This window comes from Siphateles boraxobius, unplaced genomic scaffold, assembly GCF_051911475.1.
Source record: "Siphateles boraxobius isolate OS27281-9 unplaced genomic scaffold, OSU_SipBor_1 66, whole genome shotgun sequence".
NCBI classification, from domain to species: Eukaryota; Metazoa; Chordata; class Actinopteri; order Cypriniformes; family Leuciscidae; genus Siphateles; species Siphateles boraxobius.
The window spans coordinates 21,275,193-21,301,170 of NW_027509193.1; the positions used below are offsets into that span (position 1 = coordinate 21,275,193).

The 25,978-nt window shown below is 41.1% G+C and overlaps 1 protein-coding gene across 1 annotated transcript; it reads left to right on the plus strand.

Moving 5' to 3' along the window:
- The first annotated feature begins 1,495 nt into the window (after positions 1-1,495).
- On the plus strand, positions 1,496-25,580 carry LOC143722430 (E3 SUMO-protein ligase ZBED1-like). The gene is made up of 3 exons (XM_077213836.1): positions 1,496-2,791; positions 2,961-3,141; positions 25,426-25,580. The coding sequence occupies exons 1-3, from the start codon at positions 1,496-1,498 to the stop codon at positions 25,578-25,580; spliced, it is 1,632 nt and encodes a 543-aa protein (XP_077069951.1).
- The last annotated feature ends 398 nt before the right edge of the window (positions 25,581-25,978 follow it).

Sequence of the window (25,978 nt, forward strand, 5' to 3'; positions counted from 1 at the left end):
AACGTACGATAAAGGTTTTCTGCTTCAACATAAACTTACCTCTTTTTCTGTCTTTATTGCTTCAACCTAAAAAAAGAGATAAAGAAGAATATTTCAAATTCTACAACTATTTTATATGCAGAAATATATAGATCAGGGGCCGTATTAAAAAAATATCTTATGACTAAAAATGTGCCAATTTAGGATAAACTCTTAAAATTAATGGGCATATCAGTCCAACATTTAAGAATTTTTCTAAGAGTATTTCAGAAAACATTTTAGCTAAGAGGACACACAGTTAATTCTCATACTGTATTTTCAGAAAGTTTTGGAATATTTATTCTCTCCCCAAATTCGTCACTAATAAAACACAATAAAAAATAATTTAATGGGTAAGATTTTGTTTATAATATAAATGTTTTGCCATTTTATTAAAGTTTTCACATACAAGTCAAACAAAATTACAATTTTAACAATAGTTCAAGCGTAATCTTTCTTTGTAAAAGTATACGTTTTATCATACATATTTCAAAGGATTTGAATTGGAACAAACACTATAACATCAGTTGATAATTCAACATAACGTTACCTACTTTATTTTTGACAAGACTATATATTTAGTCTAGTTTACAGTAAAAAAATGCATAAATCTATCCAAAACTATTTGTCTATTTTTGACAAATATGTTTAGACAATTTTCGTTTACTAGTTTTGGATAGATTATACAATTTTTACTTTAAACTAGATTAAATATATTATGTTTTATCGAGCTGATGTGGACATTGACAGGTTTTCATGGATTGTCTCAGGACATTTGCTTGAAAAGCACGCGCTCTTCACGTGTTCACATATTAGGCCTACAATTAACAGTTAGCAGATGAGAGAACGACAGACATCTCTCTCTTTTTATACAGATTACATAAACAGAAAATATTTATATTAGTTTTGAATTCGATCATTTAAAAGTAACCACTTATATTATAAAGATATATTGCTTATGCCTCTGTTTGCTGAGTTTTGTTATTAGACACGTGCTCTAGAAAAAAAGTTAACGGAGGGTCAGAATTAACGTTGTTTAAGCACAAAGTTGTTTCGATAAATGTGTAATTTTCTTAAATTCTCTAAGGCTGTATGCAACGCCGGCGCGTTTGTCGACCCCCCGCAAAATGCCTCCGTTTTAAGAAGTATTTCAAGGTATTAAGAGTAGTGGTGCAACGGATCATCATTGATCCGTGATCCGTTCGGATCAATATCTTCGGTTCGGCACACACGTGATCCGCGGATTGATTTATGAAAAAAAAAAGTTGTGCGCATGTTCAGTCCACACACAGCGGTCATGGCGAGCTGAGGAATGGAGGAGCATGAACGCCCCGCGTCATTTAAATCACCTGTATGGGAGCATTTCGGCTTCCCTGTCCACTATAATGAAGAAGGAAAGAGGTTAGTAGATAAAACTGTGACGGTGTGTAGGCACTGTGGCACAAGAAAGCCATATGACAGTGGAAACACGTCAAGCATGGCCACGCATTTGAAGCGACATCACTCCGGTGTTTCACTGACAGGAGTGAAAACGAAGGCTGCTCATCAACCGCTTATCACCGCGGCATTTAAGCAGCCCCTTGTTGCACAATCAGACCGGGCTAAAGCCATCACAAACGCTATCGGTGTGTTTATAGGTGCTGACATGAGGCCATATTCGGTTGTGCAAAACGAGGGCTTTAAACACATGCTGAAAGTGCTTGAGCCACGTTACGACATCCCGTCACGCACCCACTTCAGCGAAAAGATTGTGCCAGCTCTTTATGAGCAGGAGAAGAAAAAAGTTGTGGATGAACTATCTCGAACATCCTCTGTTGCGCTCACGACAGACGGGTGGACGTCCAGGGGAACGCAGAGCTATGTGACGATAACCGCTCACTTCATCACAGCTGACTGGGAGATGAGAAGTCCGGTGCTGCAGACACGCCCCCTCTACGAGAGTCACACGGGCACACATCTTGCGCAGGTACTGACACAAGCAGTGGAGGAATGGAAGATAAAGAGGCCCAGTACTACTAATATCCCAGTCACAACTGATAATGCCAAAAATCAAATAAATGCAGTGAATGAGGCGGGACTTGGCCCACAGATAGGGTGCTTTGCACATGTAGTGAATTTGGCATCACAGAAGGGAACATCAGTTAATAGGATGGACCGCCTCCTTGGGAGGATCAGGAAGGTGGTTTCCTACTTCCACCGAAGCACAACAGCTGCTCATGTGCTTAAGACAAAGCAAGAAATGCTAAAGCTTCCTAATCATAAGCTCATACATGACGTCCCAACAAGGTGGAACTCCACTTATGATATGTTGGAGCGTTATCTGGAGCAGCAGGCAGCTATATACTCTGCATTGACCGACAAGACCCTGAAGAAAAATGTCAAAGACATCATCACCCTGTCTGATGAGGATGTGAAAGTGGCAGAGGAGGTCCTCCAGGTGCTTAAACCCCTCAAAACTGTTACATCTCTGCTGAGCACTGAAACTTCACCATCTGTGTCAATGATCCTGCCGCTGAAAACAAGGATTCTACAATCCATGGCTCCAAGTGTGGAAGACAGCACCATCACTCGAGATGTCAAGACTGCCATTAGAGAGGACCTGAAGCCCAGATACACTTCACCCCCTACTCTACAGGACTACCTTCACAGATCTACTGCACTGGATCCGAGGTTCAAGTCCCTGTCTCACATGGACCCTGCCCTACGCCAGAGGACATACAGTGACCTCACCACTGAGATTGTGAGCAGTCTGGGCACTGAAGAGTGTGATGAGGTAAAGAAAAAGAATATTATTTAAAAATTATAAATTTAAATCTAAATACATTTTTTATTTTCAGTAATAATGGCTTTGTTCTATTAAATGTTATTGCCACATTTTTCATGTCCATGAAACATGAAAATAAATAATACGTTTAATTAATTAATCTAATTTTTTTCTGCAGGGTCAAGCTGCAGAGCCAACAGGAGCAAACTTGGACACATCTCCTCCACAAAAGAAGTCAGCGATGGCAGAGCTTTTTGGAGAGACCTTTGCCAGCAAAGACATGGACAGCAAGACTCCTGCTGACATCATCAAAGAGGAGGTGGCATCCTACCTGGCAGCAAGCTGCATTACAGTGGATGGTGATCCACTGACATGGTGGAAAAGCAATGAGTGTAAATACCCTCATATTGTCAAGATGGCAAGATGCTATCTCGCTGTGCCAGGCACTTCAGTTCCTTCTGAGAGAGTGTTCTCAACAGCAGGGGACATAGTGACTGCAAAGAGGTCCACACTCTCCACAGACAATGTAGACATCCTTGTCTTTTTGAAAAAGAATTTGAAATTATAAGCTCAGGTATGCTTTGCTTTCTTTCTTTTATTCTTCTTTGATGATGTGGACATAGGCTTTATTTCACTATCCATGTTTCAAGGAAGATGATGTGCCTTCTTATGTTGCACTTTAAGTTGTTTTTTTATTAATGGTCATTGGTCCATGTTTAAAGGAAGGATATATGCCTTTATGTAGCACTTTAAGTTGTTTTTAATTAATTATGTTAAAAAGAAGATATTATGCCTTGTGCACTTTAAGTTGATTTTATATATTTTAATTTAATAATTTAAAAGTGTTAATAAACAAAAAAACAAAACTTATGTTTATTTGTCTTGTCTTTTCTTTTTTCCTTTTTTTTTGCTGATCCGAAAAATGATCCGATCCGTGACTCTGATCCGAGAAACGATCCGAACCGTGACTTTTTTGATCCGTTGCACCCCTAATTAAGAGGCATATGTGACTTAATTCACTTCATCTGATGTCAACTGAATAACATATCAAATTAATGTTTTTTGTACCTAACTGTTTTGGGGATTTCGTTCAATAAAAGCAGAGTCTCTGGATATCAACGTGTCTGCAGCCTCGCTTGATACCTTTCGGTTGACGTTGCGGTGTGGCGTATATCGTGTTATATAATTTAAAAATAAGTATCATTGTGAAATATTATGAAAATATAAAATGACTTTCTACTTCAATATATTTTAAAATGTAATTTATTCCTCAGATGAAAGCTGCATTTTCAACATCATTCCAGTCTTAAATAATCCTTCAGAAATCATTCTAATATGCTGATTTTATGCTAAAAAAACATTCATTATTATTTTCAATGTTGAAAACAGTTGTGTACAATTTTTTTTCAAAATTCTTTGATGAATAGAAAGTTCAAAATAACAGCATTCATTTAAAATAGAAAATTTTCTAACATTATAAATGTCTTTACTGTAACGTTTGATCAGTTTAAGTCATCCTTGATGAATAAAAGTATTGATTTATTTTATTTCTTTCCCCCAAAAATAAAATTATTGTTACTGTACTGACCCCAAACTTTTGAAGGGTAGTGTTTAATGTTACAAAAGCTTTCAATTTCAGATAAATGCTGTTCTTTTGAACTTTCTATTCATCATAGCATCATGGAAAAAAAAAACTGTTTTCAACATTGATCATAAATGTTTCTTTATCATCAGATCATCATATTAATAGTGATTTCTAAAGTATCATGTGACACTGGAGTGATGCTGAAAATTCAGCTTTGATCACAGGAATAAATTACAGCTGTTTTAAATTGTAATAATATTTCACAATATGACTGTTTTTGTTTGTATTTTTAATCAAATAAATGCAGCCTTGGTGAGCAGAAGATATTTCTTTAAAAAACATTAAAAATCTTACCGATCTAAACTTTTGACCAATAACCAATAACGATTTATTTAACATTTCTTTTAATAAGTCTCATTTACATTTACATTCATTTAGCTGACCCTTTTATCCAAGCAACTTACAAATGAGAACAATAGAAGCAGATAAACAATATGCTATGCAAGTGCTAATGCAAGTATTGCAATGCAAGTCTCTCCCATGTCCTAAATTTTTATCTTGACTACTGCTATCATATTTATTGCACAACACTCTGCTGATCAGGTGCAGAGTTTGCAGTGTGTCCTAACCAAAATCTTGATGGTTTCCTCTTTCTGCATACCCTTACCCCAACCTCCCTTCCTCTTCCTGCCACATTCTCATAACTTCTTTCTTATTATCGATTATAGCTTCCTACTTGCTGTAACTTTCTGTATAACTTTGCTGTATTTTGTGCTAGGGTTAACAACCCTAACCCTAAATTTTCCTTTTGACTATCACATCATAACAATGTTGATCAGGTACCTGCAACTATTACATAAACCAGTATTCATGTTTCCTCTATTATATTGTTCCTGCCACAATCTCATAACTTCTTTCATTATTATAGATTTAGCTTCTGATTTTCCTACTTTGCGGTATATTCAAATATTTTGAAGTAGGATTAGGGTTACCCTAACCCTAACCCTAATCTCACACATATTTGCTATATTTGTTCATCCGTAATGGATTCTGTGTCCTCCAATGACATCAGGACATATAACTGCAGTATATGTGCTAAATCAACATTGAATTAGGAGTTTTTACAAAAACAAAAATACACTATATGATCCCACTCCAACATTTTCAATATAAATCTGTAATATTTTAGGCCCGTTCTGGGCTCAACCATATGTGCAAGATCCAGATAATCATGAATCGTGCTCTTCACCACTTGATAGTGGGTTGTAATTCTACTGAATTGCTTTTAATGCTGGAAATGTGCATGAACCCATTTTGCATGTCCTCAGACGTTCATAGGGGGTCCTAGTCAGACGTTCAGATTTTGAACATGTTTTGCACGTCCACAGCCGTCAAAGAGTCCCCAGTCAAAATATTGATCCAGTTTTGCACGTCCACAGCCGTCAAAGAGTCCCCAGTCAAAATATTGATCCAGTTTTGCACGTCCACAGCCGTCAAAGAGTCCCCAGTCAAAATATTGATCCAGTTTTGCACGTCCACAGCCGTCAAAGAGTCCCCAGTCAAAACATTGATCCAGTTTTGCACGTCCATAGATGTCAAAAAGAGTCCCTAGTCAGACATTCAGATATTAAACCAGTTTTGCACGTCCACAAACGTCCAAAAGAGTCCCTAGTCAGGCGTGCAGATATTGAACCTGTTTTGCACGTCCACAGACGTCCAATAGAGTCCCTAGTCAGACGTTCAGATTTTGAACCTGTTTTGCACGTTCACAGACGTCCAAAAAAGTCCCTAGTCAGACGTTCAGATTTTGAACCAGTTTTGCACGTCCACCGACGTCCATAGGGGGTCCTAGTTAGACGTTCAGATATTGAACCAGTTTCGCACGTCCACAGACGTCCAAAAAAGTCTCTAGTCAGACGTTTAGATATTGAACCATTTTTGCACGTCCACAGACGTCCATAGGGGGTCCTAGTTAGACGTTCAGATATTGAACCAGTTTCGCACGTCCACAGACGTCCAAAAAAGTCTCTAGTCAGACGTTTAGATATTGAACCAGTTTTGCACGTCCACAGACGTCCATAGGGGGTCCTAGTTAGACGTTCAGATATTGAACCAGTTTCGCACGTCCACAGACATCCAAAAAAGTCCCTAGTCAGACGTTCAGATATTGAACCAGTTTTGCACGTCCACAGACGTCCATAGGGGGTCCTAGTTAGACGTTCAGATATTGAACCAGTTTTGCACGTCCCCAGACGTCCATAGGGGGTCCTAGTTAGACGTTCAGTTTTTGAACCTGTTTTGCATGTCCACAGGACGTACAAAAGTGGTTCTGAACTGACGGACGTTATACGGAGATGATCTGAACGTCAATCTGACGTCGCGTGTTTGCTGGGTAGCTAAGTACCTAATTCAAAAGCCACACGCACGCACACACGCACGCCCAGTGAGGTATAAGTGGTTACAAGCGGCAAACCACACTAAGTGCTTGAAGTACCACCACCACCAGAAGACAAGGAAAGCTAACCTCCCAACCCGGGGTCCATCAGCCTAAAATAAACAAAAACAAGATTAATGAATACACTAAACAAATGATACTAGACACAACTAATAACAAAATTCAGAGTGGTTGGTGATACCAAACACTCACCACAAGGGAACACTAACTTGTAGAAAAAAAGAATTTCACAAATCACAGGGCAACAAAGTTACAACTTAACACATTGCACAATAATCAACATCCAAACTAACCAAAAACAAAGTAAAGAAACATACAACTTAACACACAGGCAGCCAATAATAAGATGACTGAAGGGCGAGCCCACGTACACAACTTCGGCACCTGCAGCGGTGAACAGATCGATGGTTGTAGCGATGAAGACATACAAAAAAAACAGAAACACAGCAGCACAGCAGCAAGACATCAGCGCAGTCTAAATGGATTTTATGCAGAAAACGATCAGCCCAACGTCCGCATTAAGACGGAGCATCTTCAAAAGAATCAATATCCTGCTAAAAACATCAGACATCAGTTGATTAGCTCAGTTAAATATTAGTTGAAACTTTAAAAGAATAACTTTACATACCAGTTGATCATCACAGAATTGTATAAGCGTGCGGTTGCTCACAGCAGCGTACACATAAAAGCAAACCAACTGAAAGGAAGAGCCCGTAGATTATCGCAAGCTGCAAAAGTCTACATTACAAACATTTACCTATAGCCTACCTGGGGGAACGGAACAGCCTGCACATCAGCGCGGCGCTGCCAACCAAACACGGCCAGCATTGAATGGCGGCGCGCCTGCAACAAGGGGCGGAGCTAACAATGACGCATCACCAGGTGGCATAGACAGTCTTTAAATAGGCCAGGGACAGCGGCCGATAGGCTGCCACATCTATCACTCATGTGACAGCCACAAATAACAGGGCGGGGTCTAACCCGCTCTGCCACAATCAGTATTAATAAACTGCACTTGGGTGCTACAACTTGCTTCCAGTGGACTTTCAATGTTACAGTAATACACAGCTGTATCTTCATTGTTTAAGTTTTGTCCATTTAAAATGACTGCATTGCTGGAGGATTCAGCTGAGAAACTGATCTTATTTTGCAGTGAATCTTTGACACCATTGCTACTGGAACTATAGAGCCTGCCAATCCATTCCATCGGTTTTCCACTTGAATGTCTGATCCAGTTTGTGTAGCCACCGCCTGAGGCTGAATATCCAGTGATCTTACAGGCGATGGTCAACGTTTCCCTGGTTTTACTACCATGACAGGAGGTTGATTCAGCTCAATACAGAAAACACCTACAATCATTAAAGCATTATCAGTAATACAAATTGAGCTCTGGTTTCTATGTTATATTTTTTTGTGTTGAGCTGAGGATACTCTCAGGGTGCAGTTGGCAAAACCAGCAGTATTGAAAAGCAGTACATGATTCTGGTTGTATTTTTCTGTATTTCTGTAAAACACTGAGCCTTTATGTCTGTGTGCTCATGTTTACATGAGAGAAGGGCGGAGATTTGCATTAACGTAAAAATCTATTTAATAATACAAACTGACCCTTCCTATCCATTCCTAAACCCTCCCCTTCTGAGTTATGTAATAGCTGTCATGGAATGCAGAGTGGATATAAAAAGTCTACAAACCTGTTAAAACATCTTGTTTTTGTGATTTATACAATGAAACAAGTATAAATCATGTCAGAACATTTGCACCTTTGATGTAAAAAGTACAGCCTCTATAATGCAATGCCACTGAACTGAAGTGACACATTTCAGACGGGAAACACACTTGGAATAACTAACTTCATAAGTGTGCACACCCCTGAACTAATAGTTAGTTGAAGCACCCTTTGATTTTATTAAAGCACTCAAACTGTTTGGATAGCTTGAATAATTTTCTTGTCTTTGCATAAACATTCCAGATCTGTTAAATTGCAAATGCATCTCCTTTGCACAGTGTTCACATATTTTCTATCGGATTCACGTCTGGAAGATTCATCTTTCTTTGCTGAAGCCATTCTTTTGTTGATTCAGATGTGTGTTTTGGATTTACTGGTAAGTCTGTGAGATCCTCCAGGTTTAATGACCACTGCCTCAGACTCAGTCAGTTTCTAACACCAACAATAACATTTAAAACAGTATACATCATGAGAAGTCTGATTGTCAACGTTTTAAAGAGCCCTTTTTACAATTTTGTGAGAGCAAACATGAAGATAAAACTGTCATTAGTGTATTAGAATATTTGTAAACTATAAGGGATATAGGGTAAGGGGTATAGTCGAATAATTTGACATGTACTTACAAAGTTACTTCTAGCCAGTAGAATGTCTGTAGTGGGGACCATAGTGTTAGCGTTAAATGCGTCTCTATAACACGCATTGTATTTATCTTGCAATTTATACATGAAAATTAGTTTTTATGTGCATATGAGACGCACTTTATGGCTTGTAATGCCCAAGTACCCCACACCACTAATCCTACCCAAACATATAATACGCACATACACACCACTAATACTACAGAAGCGTATAATGCACACGTACCCCACACCACTAATCCTACGTAAGTGTATAATACGCATGTACCCCACACCACTAATCCTACAGAAGTGTATAATACGCATGTACCCCACACCACTAATCCTACAGAAGTGTATAATACACACATACCCCACACCACTAATCCTACAGAAGTGTATAATACACACATACCCCACACCACTAATCCTACAGAAGTGTATACACACATACCCCACACCACTAATCCTACAGAAGCATATAATACGCACATAACCCCACACCTCTAATTCTAGAAGCGTATGATATGCACATACCCCACATCACTAATCCTATAGATGCGCATGATACGCACATACCCCACATCACTAATCCTATAGAAGCATATGATACGCACATACCCCACACATACTAATCCTATAGAAGTGTATATATGCACGTACCCCAAATCACTAATCCTACCCGAGGGGTTTAAAGTGCGTATCTTATGCAAGTAAAAACTACTTTCAATGTATAAATTGCATGATAAATACATTGCATGCCATAGAGACGCATTTCATGAGATCGGGTTGCGTTAACAGGGTTAGTGTTAACATTATACAATGTCCTACCTGCCTGTCAGAGTATGTATTTCCATACCTCCTTGCACCCTGCTCGCGCAGAGATCACACATCATTAGCACGTTCCATGAGGCTATGCAGAGTTAGACAGACGACAGTCACCTGACACCACGAGCAAAGAGAAGCCACCTTTTACTGTTCCTCCTGAACCAAAACAAGCTTATGCTCCGTTTACACCATGTCGTAACTGTAATTTAGAGACGGTAATTTAGTTTCTATGTAAACACTATCAACTCCGAAATGAAACTGCAGCAGTCAGGTGGTACAAGTAAGTTGTTTACGTGAATTATTATTGTAATGTTATGTGTTTTGAGACATTAAGTAATTTAATGGCATCTCTTATTATGCTTTGCTGAATCTGCTCCGTGCACGACCTTCATGTTCATGTGTTTTGGAGGAGGCATGGCTTTGGAGATGCTCTGAAGAGAGGGTGGGATCTCATGCTTTCAATGCTAGCTTGCTATTGCTAGCCGCAGAGAAATTGAATATCATCAATTACAAAAATCATCAGTAGGAGTCCATATAGTAGCATCTCCATTACAACAGAAAAAGGCAGTAAAACAGTTATAGGTTACACTGCAGCTGTTTTAGCCACTGAACACATGCACTGACTGAAAGTTCAGCTTATAACACAATCTTTCAGGAGTCTGGGAGACGTTGACCCTTCCCACAAAATCATTTGCATCTTTGGAGGTTTGCAGACCTACACTGTAATTTAATGCAGTATTAAATATCTGCAAATTATTAAGGGAAAAAATCTTGACCAACATTTAATAAGTGAGAAAAGATATACTACTTTATCAGTGTACACCTTTGTTCTGTAATTTATTCATGGTGTGTTATTTGTTATTGAGTCAATGTTTCAGAGATGCAACCAGAGCACCAGAGCATCTACGGTGGAAAGATGCATTTTCGGGAAATTCACCAGCACTGCCCAGTGACGGGACATTTTTTTAGACGTCTAATTTCTAAACTAATTTCTAGTTTAGAATATTTTTTTTTTAATTTATTTATTTTATTGTTGTTGTTCCGCCCCTTTCCGGATTAGTGTGTCAGTTTTGGGCATAAGTCAGTTTCAAGAACTGGTTGTGTTTCCACATGTATCTGCCTTGTAGGCCTGATTTAGGATGTATTTAAATGTACCCTTTGGTGAAAACGTCTCGGTTACGTATGTAACCCTCGTTCCCTGAGTAGGGAACGGAGACGTTACGTCGGATGACGACGAATGGGGTTTCGCTTAGAAAGCCTATCAACTTCGAGTATTACAAAACGAGCCAATGGCAAAGAAATGCCATGGGTCTGCGGAATTTGCATGGCGTAACTCCGCCCCACCTCGTGGGTATAAAAGGAGGAAGCCGGCAGCAAGCAGATATGTTTCTTCGCTGAGGAGCCAAGACTGAGCTCAGGCGATCCCCGCGGTACAGCGGAAAGTGGCAGGCAGACGTAACGTTCCCCTACTCAGGGAACGAGGGTTACATACGTAACCGAGACGTTCCTTTTCGTTGTCACTCCGAGTTACGTCGGATGACGACGAATGGGTTACCAGTCTAATCACGCCACCTTCTCGGCTGTCTTCCAGTGCCCTGCGTAAATCTGAGATCCTTGTTGTGAGATTGGCACAGATGAAGGACTCCTATCTAGCACAGGAATACCAAGGTACACTGGGGAGCATATCCCATAGTTTAGAGGAATATGCAAAATATTGCCAGCCCAACGGGGGGGACTTAGAGAATACACATATGACCCGAAGGATGCATATGGAGAACACCGGGGTGTCCAGCCGCAGGTGGAATATTTCAACCCCAGGGGTGGCAAGGTGGCTTGCAAAGGGAAAGACACATGCTCAGAGAGGCTTACAGTGGAAATACACATGTGGGGGTCGCTCAGAGGAGGGACCATGCGCACGGGAGTCACCTTGCCGACGCGCAGGCAATAGACACTGGCGCCGACGTCAGGAGTGCTGGAGGGACTCAGGGCTTTTGGAGAAGCTCACCTGAGGAGAATATCGCACGTATCCAGTCCGTGGAGTGGAATGGCGAGCAAGCGAAGACACCTGAGCGGATCCAGTACTAGCTGGTTGAAGCGAGTACATGAGAGAGACACTGGCTCCACTCTGAGATTATAGAATCTGGCGAATGTGTTAGGTGTCGCCCAGCCTGCAGCTCTGCAGATGTCTGTTAGCGAGGCGCCATGCGCTAGAGCCCAAGAGGACGCCAAACTCCGGGTGGAGTGGGCAGTCACACCAAGGGGGCACGGTCGACCTTGCTGCTGGTATGCCAAGGCAATGGCGTCCACTATCCAGTGAGACAACCTTTGCTTGGAGAGAGCCTTTCCCTTCAGCTTCCCACCATAACAGACAAAGAGCTGGTCTGAGGTCCTGAAACACTGCGTCCTGTCTACATAGGCGCGGAGAGCGCGTACTGGACAGAGCAGTGCCAAGGCTGGGTCTGCCTCCTCCAGGGGCAGCGCTTGCAGGTTCACCACCTGGTCCCGGAAGGGAGTGGTAGGAACCTTGGGCACATATCCGAGCCGGGGTCTCAGGATCTAGTGAGAGTAAGCCGGCCCGAATTCCAGGCACGCTTCGTCAACGGAGAATGCGTGCAGGTCCCCTACCCTCTTGATGGAGGCCAATGCAACCAGGAGCGCTGTCTTCATAGACAGGAACTTAAGCTCCACTGATTGCAAAGGCTCAAAGGGACCACTCTGCAGGGCAGTTAGAACCACTGAGAGGTCCCAAGAGGGAACGAGAGGAGGGCGAGGAGGATTCAGTCTCCTCGCTCCTCTCAGGAACCTGACGATCAGGTCGTGCTTCCCAACGGACTTACCTTCGACCGGGTCATGGTGTGCGGCAATGGCGGAAACATAGACTTTCAGGGTGGAGGGAGACAGCCTTCGCTCCAACCCATTTTGAAGGAATGAAAGCACGACACTAATCGAACATCTCCGGGGGTCTTCTCGGTGAGAAGAGCACCAGTTGACGAAGAGGTTCCACTTCAACGCATAGACGTGTCTAGTGGACGACGCTCTAGCGGAAGTGATGGTAGCCGCCACCGCTGGTGGCAGGATGTACGCTACAGTGCCGGTATTGTCTGAACGGACTAGTACGTGTTGGTTCTTGAGCACGGCCCGGAAGCGGCGCAAAGCAAGACGTACAGCCAGCAACTCGAGGCAATTGACATGCCAGAGGCGTCGGGGTCCTGTCCAGGAGCCCGCGGCAGCACGTCCATTGCACATGGCACCCCAGCCCATGGATGAGGCATCTGTTGTTACAACAACATGCCGCGAAGCTCGTTCCAGGGGCAATCCGGCCCGTAGAAAACTGAGGTTCGACCACGGGGTGAAGGTCTGACGGCAGGTCGGAGTAACTGTTACTCGGAGGGTGCCGTGTTGCCATGCCCACCTCGGGACTCGGTCGCAAAGCCAAAGCTGAAGCGGTCTCATATGAAGCAGGAAAAGCAAGGCATTTTGTAACAAACGCTCGCGCTCTTTTAGTGAGAGAGAGAGAGTGAGTGTCGCAGCGGCGAACACACACAGCAATGAAAGGATACACGCCGGATGGCGTAGCAGGCACGGATGGCTGAAGGTGGCGAAGACGGCCGGTTTCTTCAGGCACTTTCCTCTGCTTGCTAGTCGCTGGATTCAATGCGATGCGGAGAGCTTCGCTGAAGATGATGAAATCAGTGAGACAACCTACGAGCCTGCCTTTTATACGCTAAGCCACCCCCATTTCGGCGGGCTATGACGCGTAAGGGCGCGAAGCGCCCTCATTGGACGTGACGTCACGTGCGAGGCTCAGTGGTAGGTTGCAGCAGTTGCCGCAGGGCAACCAATGAGCACGCAATATGCCTGCTCAAGGTCTGCTAGCTGCTGCACTGCGTTGACAATAAATACTAAATTAAGGATAATTTTTGGCTTCAATATCTCGAGCAAAGATGACTTTACCCGTAGCCTAAGCTAGCTTACGCAATATGAGAGAACCTCTCGTAAGAGAACTAAAATAGACAAACATTAAAGGGGTCATGACATGGTTTTGTTTTTTGTTTTATTATGTTCCCTTGTGTGCAATAATAGTATTACTATAGTTTTTTGGACAAAACCCTTTTAAAAATGAGTGATTTATGACCTTTTCCCACCCTGTTTCCCATCCTCTGATTCAAACAGTCTGTTTTAGGGGTGTTTCCCCTTTAAGAGTTCAGTGTTAACGCCCACTGTTATGATTGGCTAACGTCAGTGCTTACACATAAATTATTAATGCCCCCTAGACAGAAAATGTGCGGATTCTGCGGAACTGTTTACATTAGTAGCGGGTGCTGCCGATTGCTGCGTGCGAGGCGATGGCTCTTGCAATGATACAAGCTTATATGTTTGAGCCGGAATCAGAAGAAACTGAACCATCACCACAACAACTAAGAATGGATCAGCCCGTGTCCACATGGAAAGTGTGAAACTATTTTGAATTAATATGTCATTTGTAACCCGAGACACTTGAAAACGGGTTATTGTTGCGTAATCATCCTACAATTTGCTAACAGTTGAACATTATTTGTCTGAGTGGGTCGGTCAGTTTGACATAATACGGAGCCTGCCCTGAACATGACGGACTCTGAAAACAATATGGAAGTAAACTAAGTAAAAACACTGTGATTATTCATAATGAATGAACTGCAATTAACGTTTTAAAAAGTAGTTTTAAGATGAAATACATTACTTACGGTGTGCGGCGTTGTTGTTGGCCCTAGAATAGTCTGCGCGGCCTGACCTTTAAGCAAAAGTTTTCTGGCAAAGCCAGCATCATACTGCGATTTGTTCTCAAAACAGTCATCCTTGAAATGTAGAGAAGACAATTAACACTGCCGTGACTGGGACGTCCGCAAAAAATAAACTGCATCCATTTTTCCCTGACGTCTGGATCTTTCGGCACCGTATTCAAACATGTTGTTTGTCCACAGCCAGGAACAGCACATCTGCGTGGCATCGCGATATCCTTGTAAACAGACCCACTCGCTGCATGTCGACTGAACACATGTGGGCGCGACAACGATGCGATGATGCGAAATGAGGCGTAGTCGTCTTGCTCTTGAGGCGGTCATATGCAAACGGCGGGTACGTCACTTCGTACCGTGACGTCACTTCGTACCATGGATTCCCAACGAGGTGTATATAGAGCTTGATTAAATAAATTGTTCGTTTATAATGGGGAGGACATCTTAAGCTATGAAACTTGCAGGAAGTTTTAATTGTACAAAGACCTCTTATATACCAAAAGATCAAGGCAAATTTGTTTTCTCATGTCATGACCCCTTTAATATAATCAAAAATAGAATGTTACAAAAAAATAGGTACTTCAATAATGAAAGTGTGTCAGTATTCCACTTTTGTTTTTAAAACGTTTAACTTTTACTTTACTCTTTTACTAACTCTTTGAAGCTTCTAAAAACAAACTGTCTCAAAACATATCAAATAAATTATTTGCTAAAATAATGACAAAACTGAGAAATCAGAAACATAATAACAGCAAGGGTTCAATAATGACAATGATTGTTGAAAACTGTGAAAATATTATTATTTTTCAACTGTCTCAATACAGTGTAACTGTCTTCAAATTTCCTTCCTAGCTTTTCTGGAGGCAAAGTCACTGATGACATCATTGTACGGTATTGCTTGGCCAACTTTGTTATTAATCCTAATAACAGCAAGTCCACTTAGTCTTCAATTATCATCATTATTTACACTCATCAACAAGCAATTCCACACCTAACAATTCATTTTCTATTTGCAAATGAGGCATACTTGCACATGGTGAACACTTAACATGGTGTTCTACTGCAGCCTAAATATGAGGCTAGCACCGCTACATTACTCGCCACCATATTAATAAAATTGAAGCCTATTTTCATCACAGAAGTCTCCCCACCCAACATGGTATATTTTCTCACAAGGACCAATACCATCTCTCAACACAGATCTTAGAGCACATGTGCCATCTTTGCCTATGAAGCTGAACGTTACTGACGCTGGAACGTTCACTTCAACACGTACAGCAATGCTAGCTGGCATCCCTTACACCTAGAAGGTTAAATTCCCCTTCGGCTGTTTTCTCCAACTTAAACCGATATCTATTGATACGTGAAATGTAGCTTGCACAAGTTCTGCCGGGAAGACTCAATTATTACATCACTGTTTACCTTCCCTTTATCCAATCGTGCTCTAAATACTCGTAGTATAAAAGAATGAAACTTAAACATGTTTGAGTTCGCAGATGCTGACGCTTCCATTCTCCCCCATCCTCCCCTCCACTTCCAAGATGTCCCTTCTCCTCCATCCTCCCCAACACCACCACCAGGATGGTCTCGTCCCTTAAGGGGGGGTCGGCTGCGCCCCTGCCTTCGTCTCAGGCGGGATGTGCAGATTCCGTACCCTCGGAATGCGAACTACGGACAGCATCACATCACTACACATCAGCAGTTGTAGGCAGGTATATTGATCATAAAATTTAGAATTTTCTTGTTTTGAATTATTCATTCATTCGTATTCAATCATTCATTCATTTATGTCACTTCAGTTATTTAATATGTAAAAAAAAACTCGATTGGGGGCCCCCTGGTGGCCAGGGGCCCTAAGCAGCCGCTTAGTTCACTTATGCCTAGAGCCAGCTCTGGTGCTCATGTATCAGCACATCATCAGTTGGCCGAAAGAAATTTTTTTTTTTTTTTTTTTTTTTTTTTGATATTAACTTCAATTTCAGAAAAGGGTACAAATCACAAATAAGTAATCAACATATACATAACAATACACAAAAATACAACACATAAAAAGAATACAATACAATTTTGCCAGGGGAAGCTTACGGACCATTACAAAGAGAAAGAAGACCATATGTTGACAGTTTTAATTGCCTTTTTGTTGTTGGAACCAGAAATCAGATTAATATAATGTGCAACTTTGTGGAGAAACAGTACAAAATTAGGGGTTTTAGCGCTAAATTTTGACTTATGAATGTGAAATTTTGCCAAAAGAATTAATAAATTTATAATGAAGTACCTCTTATCTTTAGTTTGACTTTCATAAAAGCAAAACACAACATTCTTCCATAATAAGGCAAAGTCTTTATAAATATGGTCAATTATGAATCTGCTGAAATTTTGCCAAAATGTTCTGGTGTGTGAGCAATACCAAAAGAGATGCAAAACAGTTTCTGGGTGATCTTCACAAAAAGAACATTTTGTATTGATGTCTCTTTTAAATTTAACCATGTAATGATTAGCAGGGTAATATTTGTGTATTATTCTGAAAGATACTTCTTTCACCTTATTTACTATCAAGTATCTGTGAGGAATCATCCAAATGTCCAGTCAATGCCATTTACAAATCGGTTCCAATAAAATGTAACATTTGGAATAGATACAATTTCTTTCTGAAATAGTGCTCGAACATTCTTATTATTTTGAGGTATTTGGGAAAAACAGACTTTTCCAACTGGTGATTCAGCCACATCAGGGAGGGAGACAGAAGTAAGCGGAAGTCTGCTAGTACACCTAAAAAGCATGATTACGCCTGATGGAATGGCGTCAAATACAATTGCAAATTCTCTTGGCGTAACTGGGATGTTATATGTTGATAAAAATTCACTATAGGAGAAAAGTCGCCCCTCTCCATTAAATAGCTGGTCCACCAGCAGAATCTGATTGACTACCCAATTTTCAAAAAAGAGTGACTTGTTCTTATATAAAATATCTCTGTTATTCCAAATTAGATACCTGTGAGGTGAGAAATTATGCTTATAAATGAGAGACCAAGCTAAAAAGACCTGCTTGTGAAAAGTGGACAGTTTTACAGGGAGTTTGTCCACATTGTAGTTACAGTTCAAAATAAAGCCCAGACCCCCAAATCGAGAGAATATATAGTGGGGAATAAAATTCCAAATCGAGACAGGGTTTTTAAGAAAATTCTTAGCCCAATTAATCTTAAAAGTATTATTTGGAGTATTAAAATCCAAAAAGTTGAGCCCACCAGATTCATAATTATTCATAACAACATTTCTTTTGATATAATGGGTACGATTTTTCCAGATGAAGTCAAAAAGCATTCTATCAATGCCTTTACAAATTTTACTGTCTAGGTGTAAAGAGAGAGCTGCGTATGTAAGCCGGGATATACCTTCAGCCTTGGTAAGCAACACTCTGCCTTTTAGAGATAAATCCCTTTGCAACCACTGGTTCAGTTTGCTCTGAGTTTTTTTAACAATTGGCGAGAAATTTAGTGGGCATCTAACTTTCTGATCTTTAGAGATAATAATGCCCAAATACGTAACTTCTTCCTTGATCGGAATGTTGCAAATAGTTTGTGTATTACACTCTTTTAAAGGCAATAGCTCACATTTATTAATATTTAGGCATAGACCAGAGGCCTCTGAAAACTGATCAATTACTTGAATGGCGACAGGTACCTGACTTGCATTTTTTAAAAAGATTGTGGTATCGTCAGCAAGCTGACTGATGATGATATCCCTACCCGCAATAGAAATTCCCTGTATAGCACTGTTACCGACATGAGTTGTGAGAATTTGTGTACAAAGTAAAAAGAGATAAGGGGAAATCGGGCATCCCTGACGAATGCCCCTTTCCAGATAAAATCTAGGGGAAGTTCCATTTTTCAGCATGATGGAGCTATTTCCATTAACATATAAGGTTTTAATTGCTTTGCAGAAGAAGTCCCCAAAACCAAATTTCTCTAAAGACAGAAAAATAAATTGGTGTTCTATCGCATCAAAAGCCTTATAGAAATCTAAGAAGAGGATGAAGCCATCTTCAGATATCAAGTCAGAGTAGTCAAGAACATCTAATACTAGCCTAATATTGTTAGAGATGTGCCTGTTTCTCAAAAAGCCTGATTGTGACTCATCTATAATTGTGTAAAGAGTTTCTTTAATTCTCCTCGCAAACAACGATGCCATAATTTTGTAATCATTGTTTAGCAGACAAATGGGTCTCCAGCTGTCGATAAAAAGCACATCTTTTCTAGGCTTGGGAATCAATGTAACCAGCCCTTGAGTGAGGCTAGGAGGAAGGGTATCATTCTCTATACTTTCCATAAAAACCTGTAGTAAAAATGGGGCTAAGAGATCTGAGAACGCTTTGTAAAATTCAGCGGTTAAACCGTCAGTGCCGGGGGATTTATTGTTTTTGAGTAGAGCAATCGAATCAGAGACCTCTGCCAATGTAAGAGGGGAGTCACAATAATCTTTGTCTGCCGAATCAATCTTTCTGACGTTATTTACGGAGTTTAGAAAATGAGAAGTAACTTCTTTATTATAATTTGAGCTGTATAAATTGCTATAAAATTCTGAACAAAAATTTGAAATTAATCTAGCGTCATCAGTAACGACCCCATTAACATTTAAATTATAAATGGTATTGAATTTAGATCGGTATCTTTCAAGACGAAAAAAGTAAGCAGAATTTTGCTCCCCCTCCTCCAGCCATCTCTTTCTAGACCTTACAAAGGCTCCCTCTGCTTTTTGTCGATATAACTCGTCTAATTTGTTTTGGAGTTGTAAAAGAAGTAGTTTATCCTCCTCTGAAACTTCCTCTGGGGGTCTCTGATAGAATGAGGAAATTTTAGTAATGACTTCATCTTCTTCTGCTCTTTTAGCTTTGGCAATAGAGGTTCCATACTGTCTGAATAATTTCCCTGACTCAAACTTAAATAGTTCCCAGTTAGTGTTGTAGGATTTTTCCTTTTTAGCCGTGTTGTAAAAAAGATTAATTAACTTAATAATTTCCTTCTTCACCTTTTCATGCCTTAACACGGAATTGTTTAATTTCCAATAGCAAGATCTATGGAAAGTATTAGATGCACTAAATTGAATGCTTATATTGCTCTATGGTCAGTGAGTGGTGTGGCATGGATATTTACTGTTATTTTCTCTTTATCAATGCTATTGGACAATAGCCAAAAATCAATGCGAGACTGGCTGGAGCCTGACCTGTTGCTCCAAGTGAAAGATCTTTCATCAGGAAATTTTTCTCTCCATACATCCACAATGTTAAATCTACCCATGAGTCTTTTAAGGTTTATACTGAGGGAGGAGGGCCGCCCAGGGGGCCACCTGTCAATAGCATTATCTAGAGCAATATTAAAGTCTGCACCAACTAAAAGAAGAGAATTTGGATATCTTGTGAGCCAAATTGTAATTCTTTCCTCTAATGAATCAAGTAATTTATCATTCTCAAGTTTGTTATTATAACCGTAAAGATTAATAACTATGATAGAAATGTTGTCAACTCTAATTATCAGACATACGTAGTGTCCTAGGGAGTCACAGTCTGAGTGTAGGACATCACCAGTAAAAGCATTTTTAAGCGTGGTTACTCCAGCAGATCTCTCTGAGCCATGAGAGAACCAAGTATCATTACCCCATTGAGATTTCCAAAAATTGACATCAGCAGATGTGGAATGACTTTCTTGAAAAAAACAAAAACCCGTACGAAGTTGTTTTGCAAATAGGAATAAAGCTTTCCTTTTACAGATCTGTCTTAGTCCCCTGGCATTTAAAGAAACAATAGATAAAGACAAAGTTATTAAAGTACGTGAACGAGGAATAAACTAGAAAGTAAACAATAACCAAATAGTTAGAGGTGTATTACCGAATAAGGGGACCGAGCGCTGCTTTATATTAGAAATATAACGGTAAAGAATAAAGTAAATAGTTCCGGCCAGCTTAAAAAAAACAACAACAAAAAAACACAGCGTTCAGCTGCCTCGGTTATTAAATGGCCTTAAAAACAGAACATATAGTAGAAAAGGCAGCGAATTCGTAAAATAAAGTACCTTTTCAAAGTGCAGTACAACAAAAAACTATAACCTTACAATAACTCTGAATGTAGTGCAAATCAAACCAGTAAGTGTTCTTGTATTAACATGCAGCAGGCGGGTCAGTTGCTTAGGTGGGCAGTGAGACTTCTGATCCGTTGATAAAACCGCGACCACCAATGAAGAATGCAGGTTTGCCCTCCTCCCGAGCTTTTTTTATCACTGGCCATAATTTGCTTCGTCGTTCTTCGTCTTCCTTAGAGAGATCCTCCGCAAATCTTAAACCGTTGTCGCGCAGGTGCGGTGACGTTTTGGCAGCTTTCCATACGGCGTCTCTGCAGAAACGTGCGATGAACTGGATGATGATGCATCTGGGTCTGCCGTCATCCTGCCGCCTGGTACCGAGGCGATGTACGGTGTCGATAGTGTTAGCCAGCCTGTTCTTCTCCTCCGGCAGAACAGCCTGACAGACCTCGATGGCCTTCTTTCGTACGTTTTCCTTTTCCGATTCTTCAACTCCATAAAGTCGAAGATTCCATCTCCTGGAGTATCTTTCTAACTCCGAGACCCTTTGCTGACACGTGTCTACTCGTTTTTCCTTCTTTTGCCATTTTCACCTCGAGTGTACGCACTTTGCTCTTTACCTCCTTAATCTCTGCACACACAAAGTCAATTGTCTTTTTAAGACCTTCAATTTTAAGTGCATTGGCACTGACCATGCTTTCAATGTTGTCTGACCGCGTGTTTATCAGAGCTGAGAGGCTAGCTATGATATCGCTGGTGTTGGTTTGCTCTGACACGATTGCCTGCATCATTTTCTTCGGTGCTGGCGACTTACTGGGAGTGACAGGTAGTAGTGGAAAATCATCCATGAAGTCTTCCGTAGTGGAGAGAGGCAGAGAAGTGGAGGTATACTCGTGACAACTGTCAACTAGAGCATTGCCAGCCTTAAGAGTAATATTACTAGCATCTGGCTTTGGTTTCCGTCCGGCGCTCTCTTGGCCTCTTTTCCTTTCTCGTTGGTTCGACATTGCTCAATCGTTCGTCTTACGAGTGCTGTAGTATTTATGAAAACAAAATTTTGTGCTTGGCGAGATAATAAATTGAGTTTTACCGTTTCCAAAACTTTAGTTTGCAGAGCTCGGTAGAAAGCGTCTACTCACTCGGCCATCTTGGCACGCCCCTCCGAAAGAAAGTTCTGTTTAGAGACGGTGCTATCACGCATGCGCAGTCTCTCCAGCTCATCGGTTCTCCGTATCGAACGTGTCCAAAAGAAACATTTCTCGGTTCTGCACTGGTGATTCAAGAACTGCAACAACCAGTTCTTGACTCGAGAACCGTAGCATAGGCCTGTGTGTGCTGAGCAGAGAACTGCTGAAATCTGAATATACAGTTTACAAAACAAAAAAATCGATGTCTCCTGTAGGCTGTTTAATACGTTATGTTTTAACGCATTATAAACATTTACTAAGCAGTGCACCATTAAAACCTTGGCAAGAGTTTACATAAAATATTTATATCAACTTACTTAGAAATTAAATGAGCTGTTCCTGAAAATATTATTTTAGTATAATAATAAATGTTTAGTTTGACAGTTTTACAATCCATTCATTGTGTTTCCAAACTTTAAAATAGTACAGTAATAATAAAGTAATTATGTGATCAACATGTTTCCATTTTGTTACACTTAGCCTACTGATGTTCAACTAAATACTTAAGAAACGTAAATTTCGTCCCTCAGAAAAATTGCATGCATGCTCAGCTCACTCATCAGTTCTCATTATGTCGAACGTGTCCGAAAGAAACAGTTCTCGTCGGTTCTGTACTGTTGATCCGAGAACCGCTGTACCTGTGCGTTCGGTGCATTCATCACTTCTCTCAGCACCAACATGTCTCAGTTCAGTGAACTGTTGGAGTTACTGGAGTAAAATATACTCTGGGATATTGGTTTATTTCGATTCGGAGGGACTGTCAGGCATGTCTGAAAGTGAGTAACTTTATTAACTTGTGGATCAGCACTGACGCAAGACGCGAACTGTTTCGAACGATTCAGTCCGATTTGTGCTGCGTTCCAGTCCACTTTTAGACATGCACTTGCGAACTTCCATAAGCACTTCCCCTCGGGGGAATCCCTGCCGCCATTTTGAAGTGCGTTCCACTTCAGTAAGTGGACGAGAGAAGTTTATATGGACAGACCCTGTTCCCTCGATTTTGACCGAGGGAGCGAGTCTACTTCATATGTACACTTCAGGCAGCTCCATATACCACAATGCAACACGATTGTGAAGTCACTGCAGATCTAGTCTAATCACCATTACCAAAAACAACTCTATGATATATTAATTAGATTTTGTTATATAAAACAACCCAAACACACCTATATACATTTGGATTCTGCATTAAACAAATTCGATAAGGGAAACATTTTTTAAATAATAAATCAACTCCATAGCTGATTCCAAGTGATCAAGGGCTTAGGACGTTCCATTTCAGCCCATTGCAGTTTCCGCCAGAAGTGGGCACTCGTGCAACGTGAGCAATGACGCACATCCGAGTGAACGAGACGGAGGGAAGTTAGCGAGTGAAGGGCATGCCAATTTAGTCAGAGACTATTTATATAGAGACATGCCACTTCCACGATCCTCAATACAACTATATAGGGAAAACCCGTAACGCCAAAGATGGCGGTTATATGCACATGTCCCGCCCCTCCCGCTGGAAAGCCAATCGTCTGCTTTTAACAGTCAAGCCGGGAAACATTTAAGCCTATCGTCTGGTTCCACTGACACATGCGCACAGTTGAGGTTTGCGACAGTGGAAAATACGTTACTGTTTGAAAAGGCGGCAGATTTGATATGCAGTGTATATGTGAGTTGTGTAAATATCAGGCTTACCAAGTCTCCCGGAAGTTCCCGGAGTCTCCCCCATACTGATAGCGGCTCCCTGATGCCCGCAAATTAGTTGAAATCTCCCGGAATCTAGAGCGAACGAGCAAGAGCTCGCACATATTGTGCTTCAAACCGTGTAGCATGTGCACGACAGAGAGGGAGAGAACCCTTGCGCATGCGTAGTAAAAGCATAACCTGTAGGGGAAAAGGTGTTTTATACCTTATTTTGGGGAAAAGTCATCAAACTTTTTCAGCGATTTTTATCATATTTTACTGCTGTTTCTATACATGCAGTTTTTATGTCCCGGTGACCAGTGAAAGTGCAGTTCTGACTCTCTGCCCATTCATTTAGATAGGAGCCTGGTCTTGTTAGTCCGAAATAGCTGCCCGGAGGCGTTGCCAAGATGACGGCCGAGTGGCATGACTTGCCTAAAAGGACTTTGCCTTAGTGTACTGGTTCGACCGGTTCACTAAAAAGAACCGGTTCAAAAGAACGATTCGTTCACGAACCGGCCATCACTACTCAGACTGCTTTGAGCACGCTGAGGAGAGGTAAGCAGTCAGAGGTGCTCTTCCAATATAGGCCTATAAAAGTTCTCAGAAGTTTGAGTAAGTTCATAATATGCAGTAATATTATTGTACAGACTGTTAAAAATGTCCTAGGAAGTGTTTTATGAATGGATGATTAGGATTTGATAGTTTTATTACTGAGTACAGCGGTTTGAGTATGTGTGTGTGCGTCAACAGAACTTGGTGATTTTAACTGATTAATTAACTGGCCTTTAATCTGTGCAGGTGATAAGATCACAGAAAACATGTCTCATTGCTGTACTCTCTTTAATCCATCCAGTGCCATCTACATGTTCCATGATAATAAACCCTCCGTCAGCAGCAGTTCCAGTGTCCTGTGTCTTCTCTCGATTAATAACACAACGCAGATCGTAACAGTGGTCAGAATTGGGCCTGTTACAATAACAAGAACCACTACTGCCACTTTATTTTGGCTTAAAACTGAATAAAATCTATGCATAAAAGATCATCAGACAGGGATAGTTTTTATTTTAGGGTGAACTATACTTTTAGGGCCAGATTTACTAAAAAGGGCAAATTAGCACGAGAGTGCAAAACCAAAAAAGTGCCTGGTGGTAGAACTTTAGTTAAGCGTGTCAGAGAGGTTCTGGGTTATTTTTTTTCTCATTAAAACCAAAGGTGTTCATCACTAGTGATTGTATATTAAGATGCTTGGACACATTTGTGCACATTTTGTTTTTCTTATTTCACCAGAATGTGAATTCAACAGCGTTAAGCGATAGGTAGAAGTGCTCGTCTGTGTGAAAACTGTGCACGAGCGTCAAGAATAACTGTTACCTTCCGCCACTGATAACAGCGGCAACAGACGCTCAACATGGTTTAAAAAACAACACATTCCAGCTCCAGATCGCCAAAACGTGGAGATTTTTATTTTGTATTAGGTACATCCGCGCCGCAAGCTGTTTCAAAAAGTGGTGGGGAGAATATCGACTCTGGCAAAAAGTGGTGGAGACATGTCTCATCCGCAAATTACGCCTATATCAGACAATGAAGCTATATTTGGTGCATTTCATTGATATGCTGTTTTGTGTCTCATATGTAACATGCACAATACAACACAACAATGCTTTTTTTTTTTTTTTTTACCCTACATCTCATAAATGGGCATAAATGTTCTTTTTATTGGCAGTTTATCATACAGTGGTTCTCAATCCTGGTCCTGGAGACCCAGAGCTCTGCACAGTTTGTATGTCTCCCTCATTTAACACACCTGATTCAGATCATCAGCTTGTTAGGAAAGAGCTCTATGAACTGAACTGGCTGTGTCATATAAAGGAGACATAAAATCTGCAGAGCAGTGGGTCCCCAGGACCAGGATTGAGAACGTCCTGGTTGCGTATGCAACCCACCGTTCCCTGAAGGAGGGAACGGAGGACGTAGTCGACGCGACTGAAATGGGATCACGCTAGGGAGCCTATCATCTTCGAGTACTATTGAACGAGCCAATGTAATTGGCGTGCGTGATTCGCATCACACACTCCGCCCCCGCGGCGCGGGTATAAATACGGAAGTGGATGCACGCACTAGTTGCTTTTCGCTGAGGAGCCGAGAGTAACCCGGGGTCAGCGGTGGTCCAGCGGTAGTGGCAAGGGGACTACGTCCTCCGTTCCCTCCTTCAGGGAACGGTGGGTTGCATACGCAACCAGGACGTTCCCTTTCAGTCGATAACGTCGGACGTAGTC

Coding starts and splice junctions, on each gene's coding strand:
- LOC143722430 (XM_077213836.1), top strand. CDS start 1,496: ATGGCCACGCATTTGAAGCGACATCACTCCGGTGTTTCACTGACAGGA. Junction 2,792..2,960: donor GCACTGAAGAGTGTGATGAG/GTAAAGAAAAAG, acceptor TTTTTTCTGCAG/GGTCAAGCTGCAGAGCCAAC. Junction 3,142..25,425: donor AAGCTGCATTACAGTGGATG/GTGATCCACTGA, acceptor TTTTATTGGCAG/TTTATCATACAGTGGTTCTC.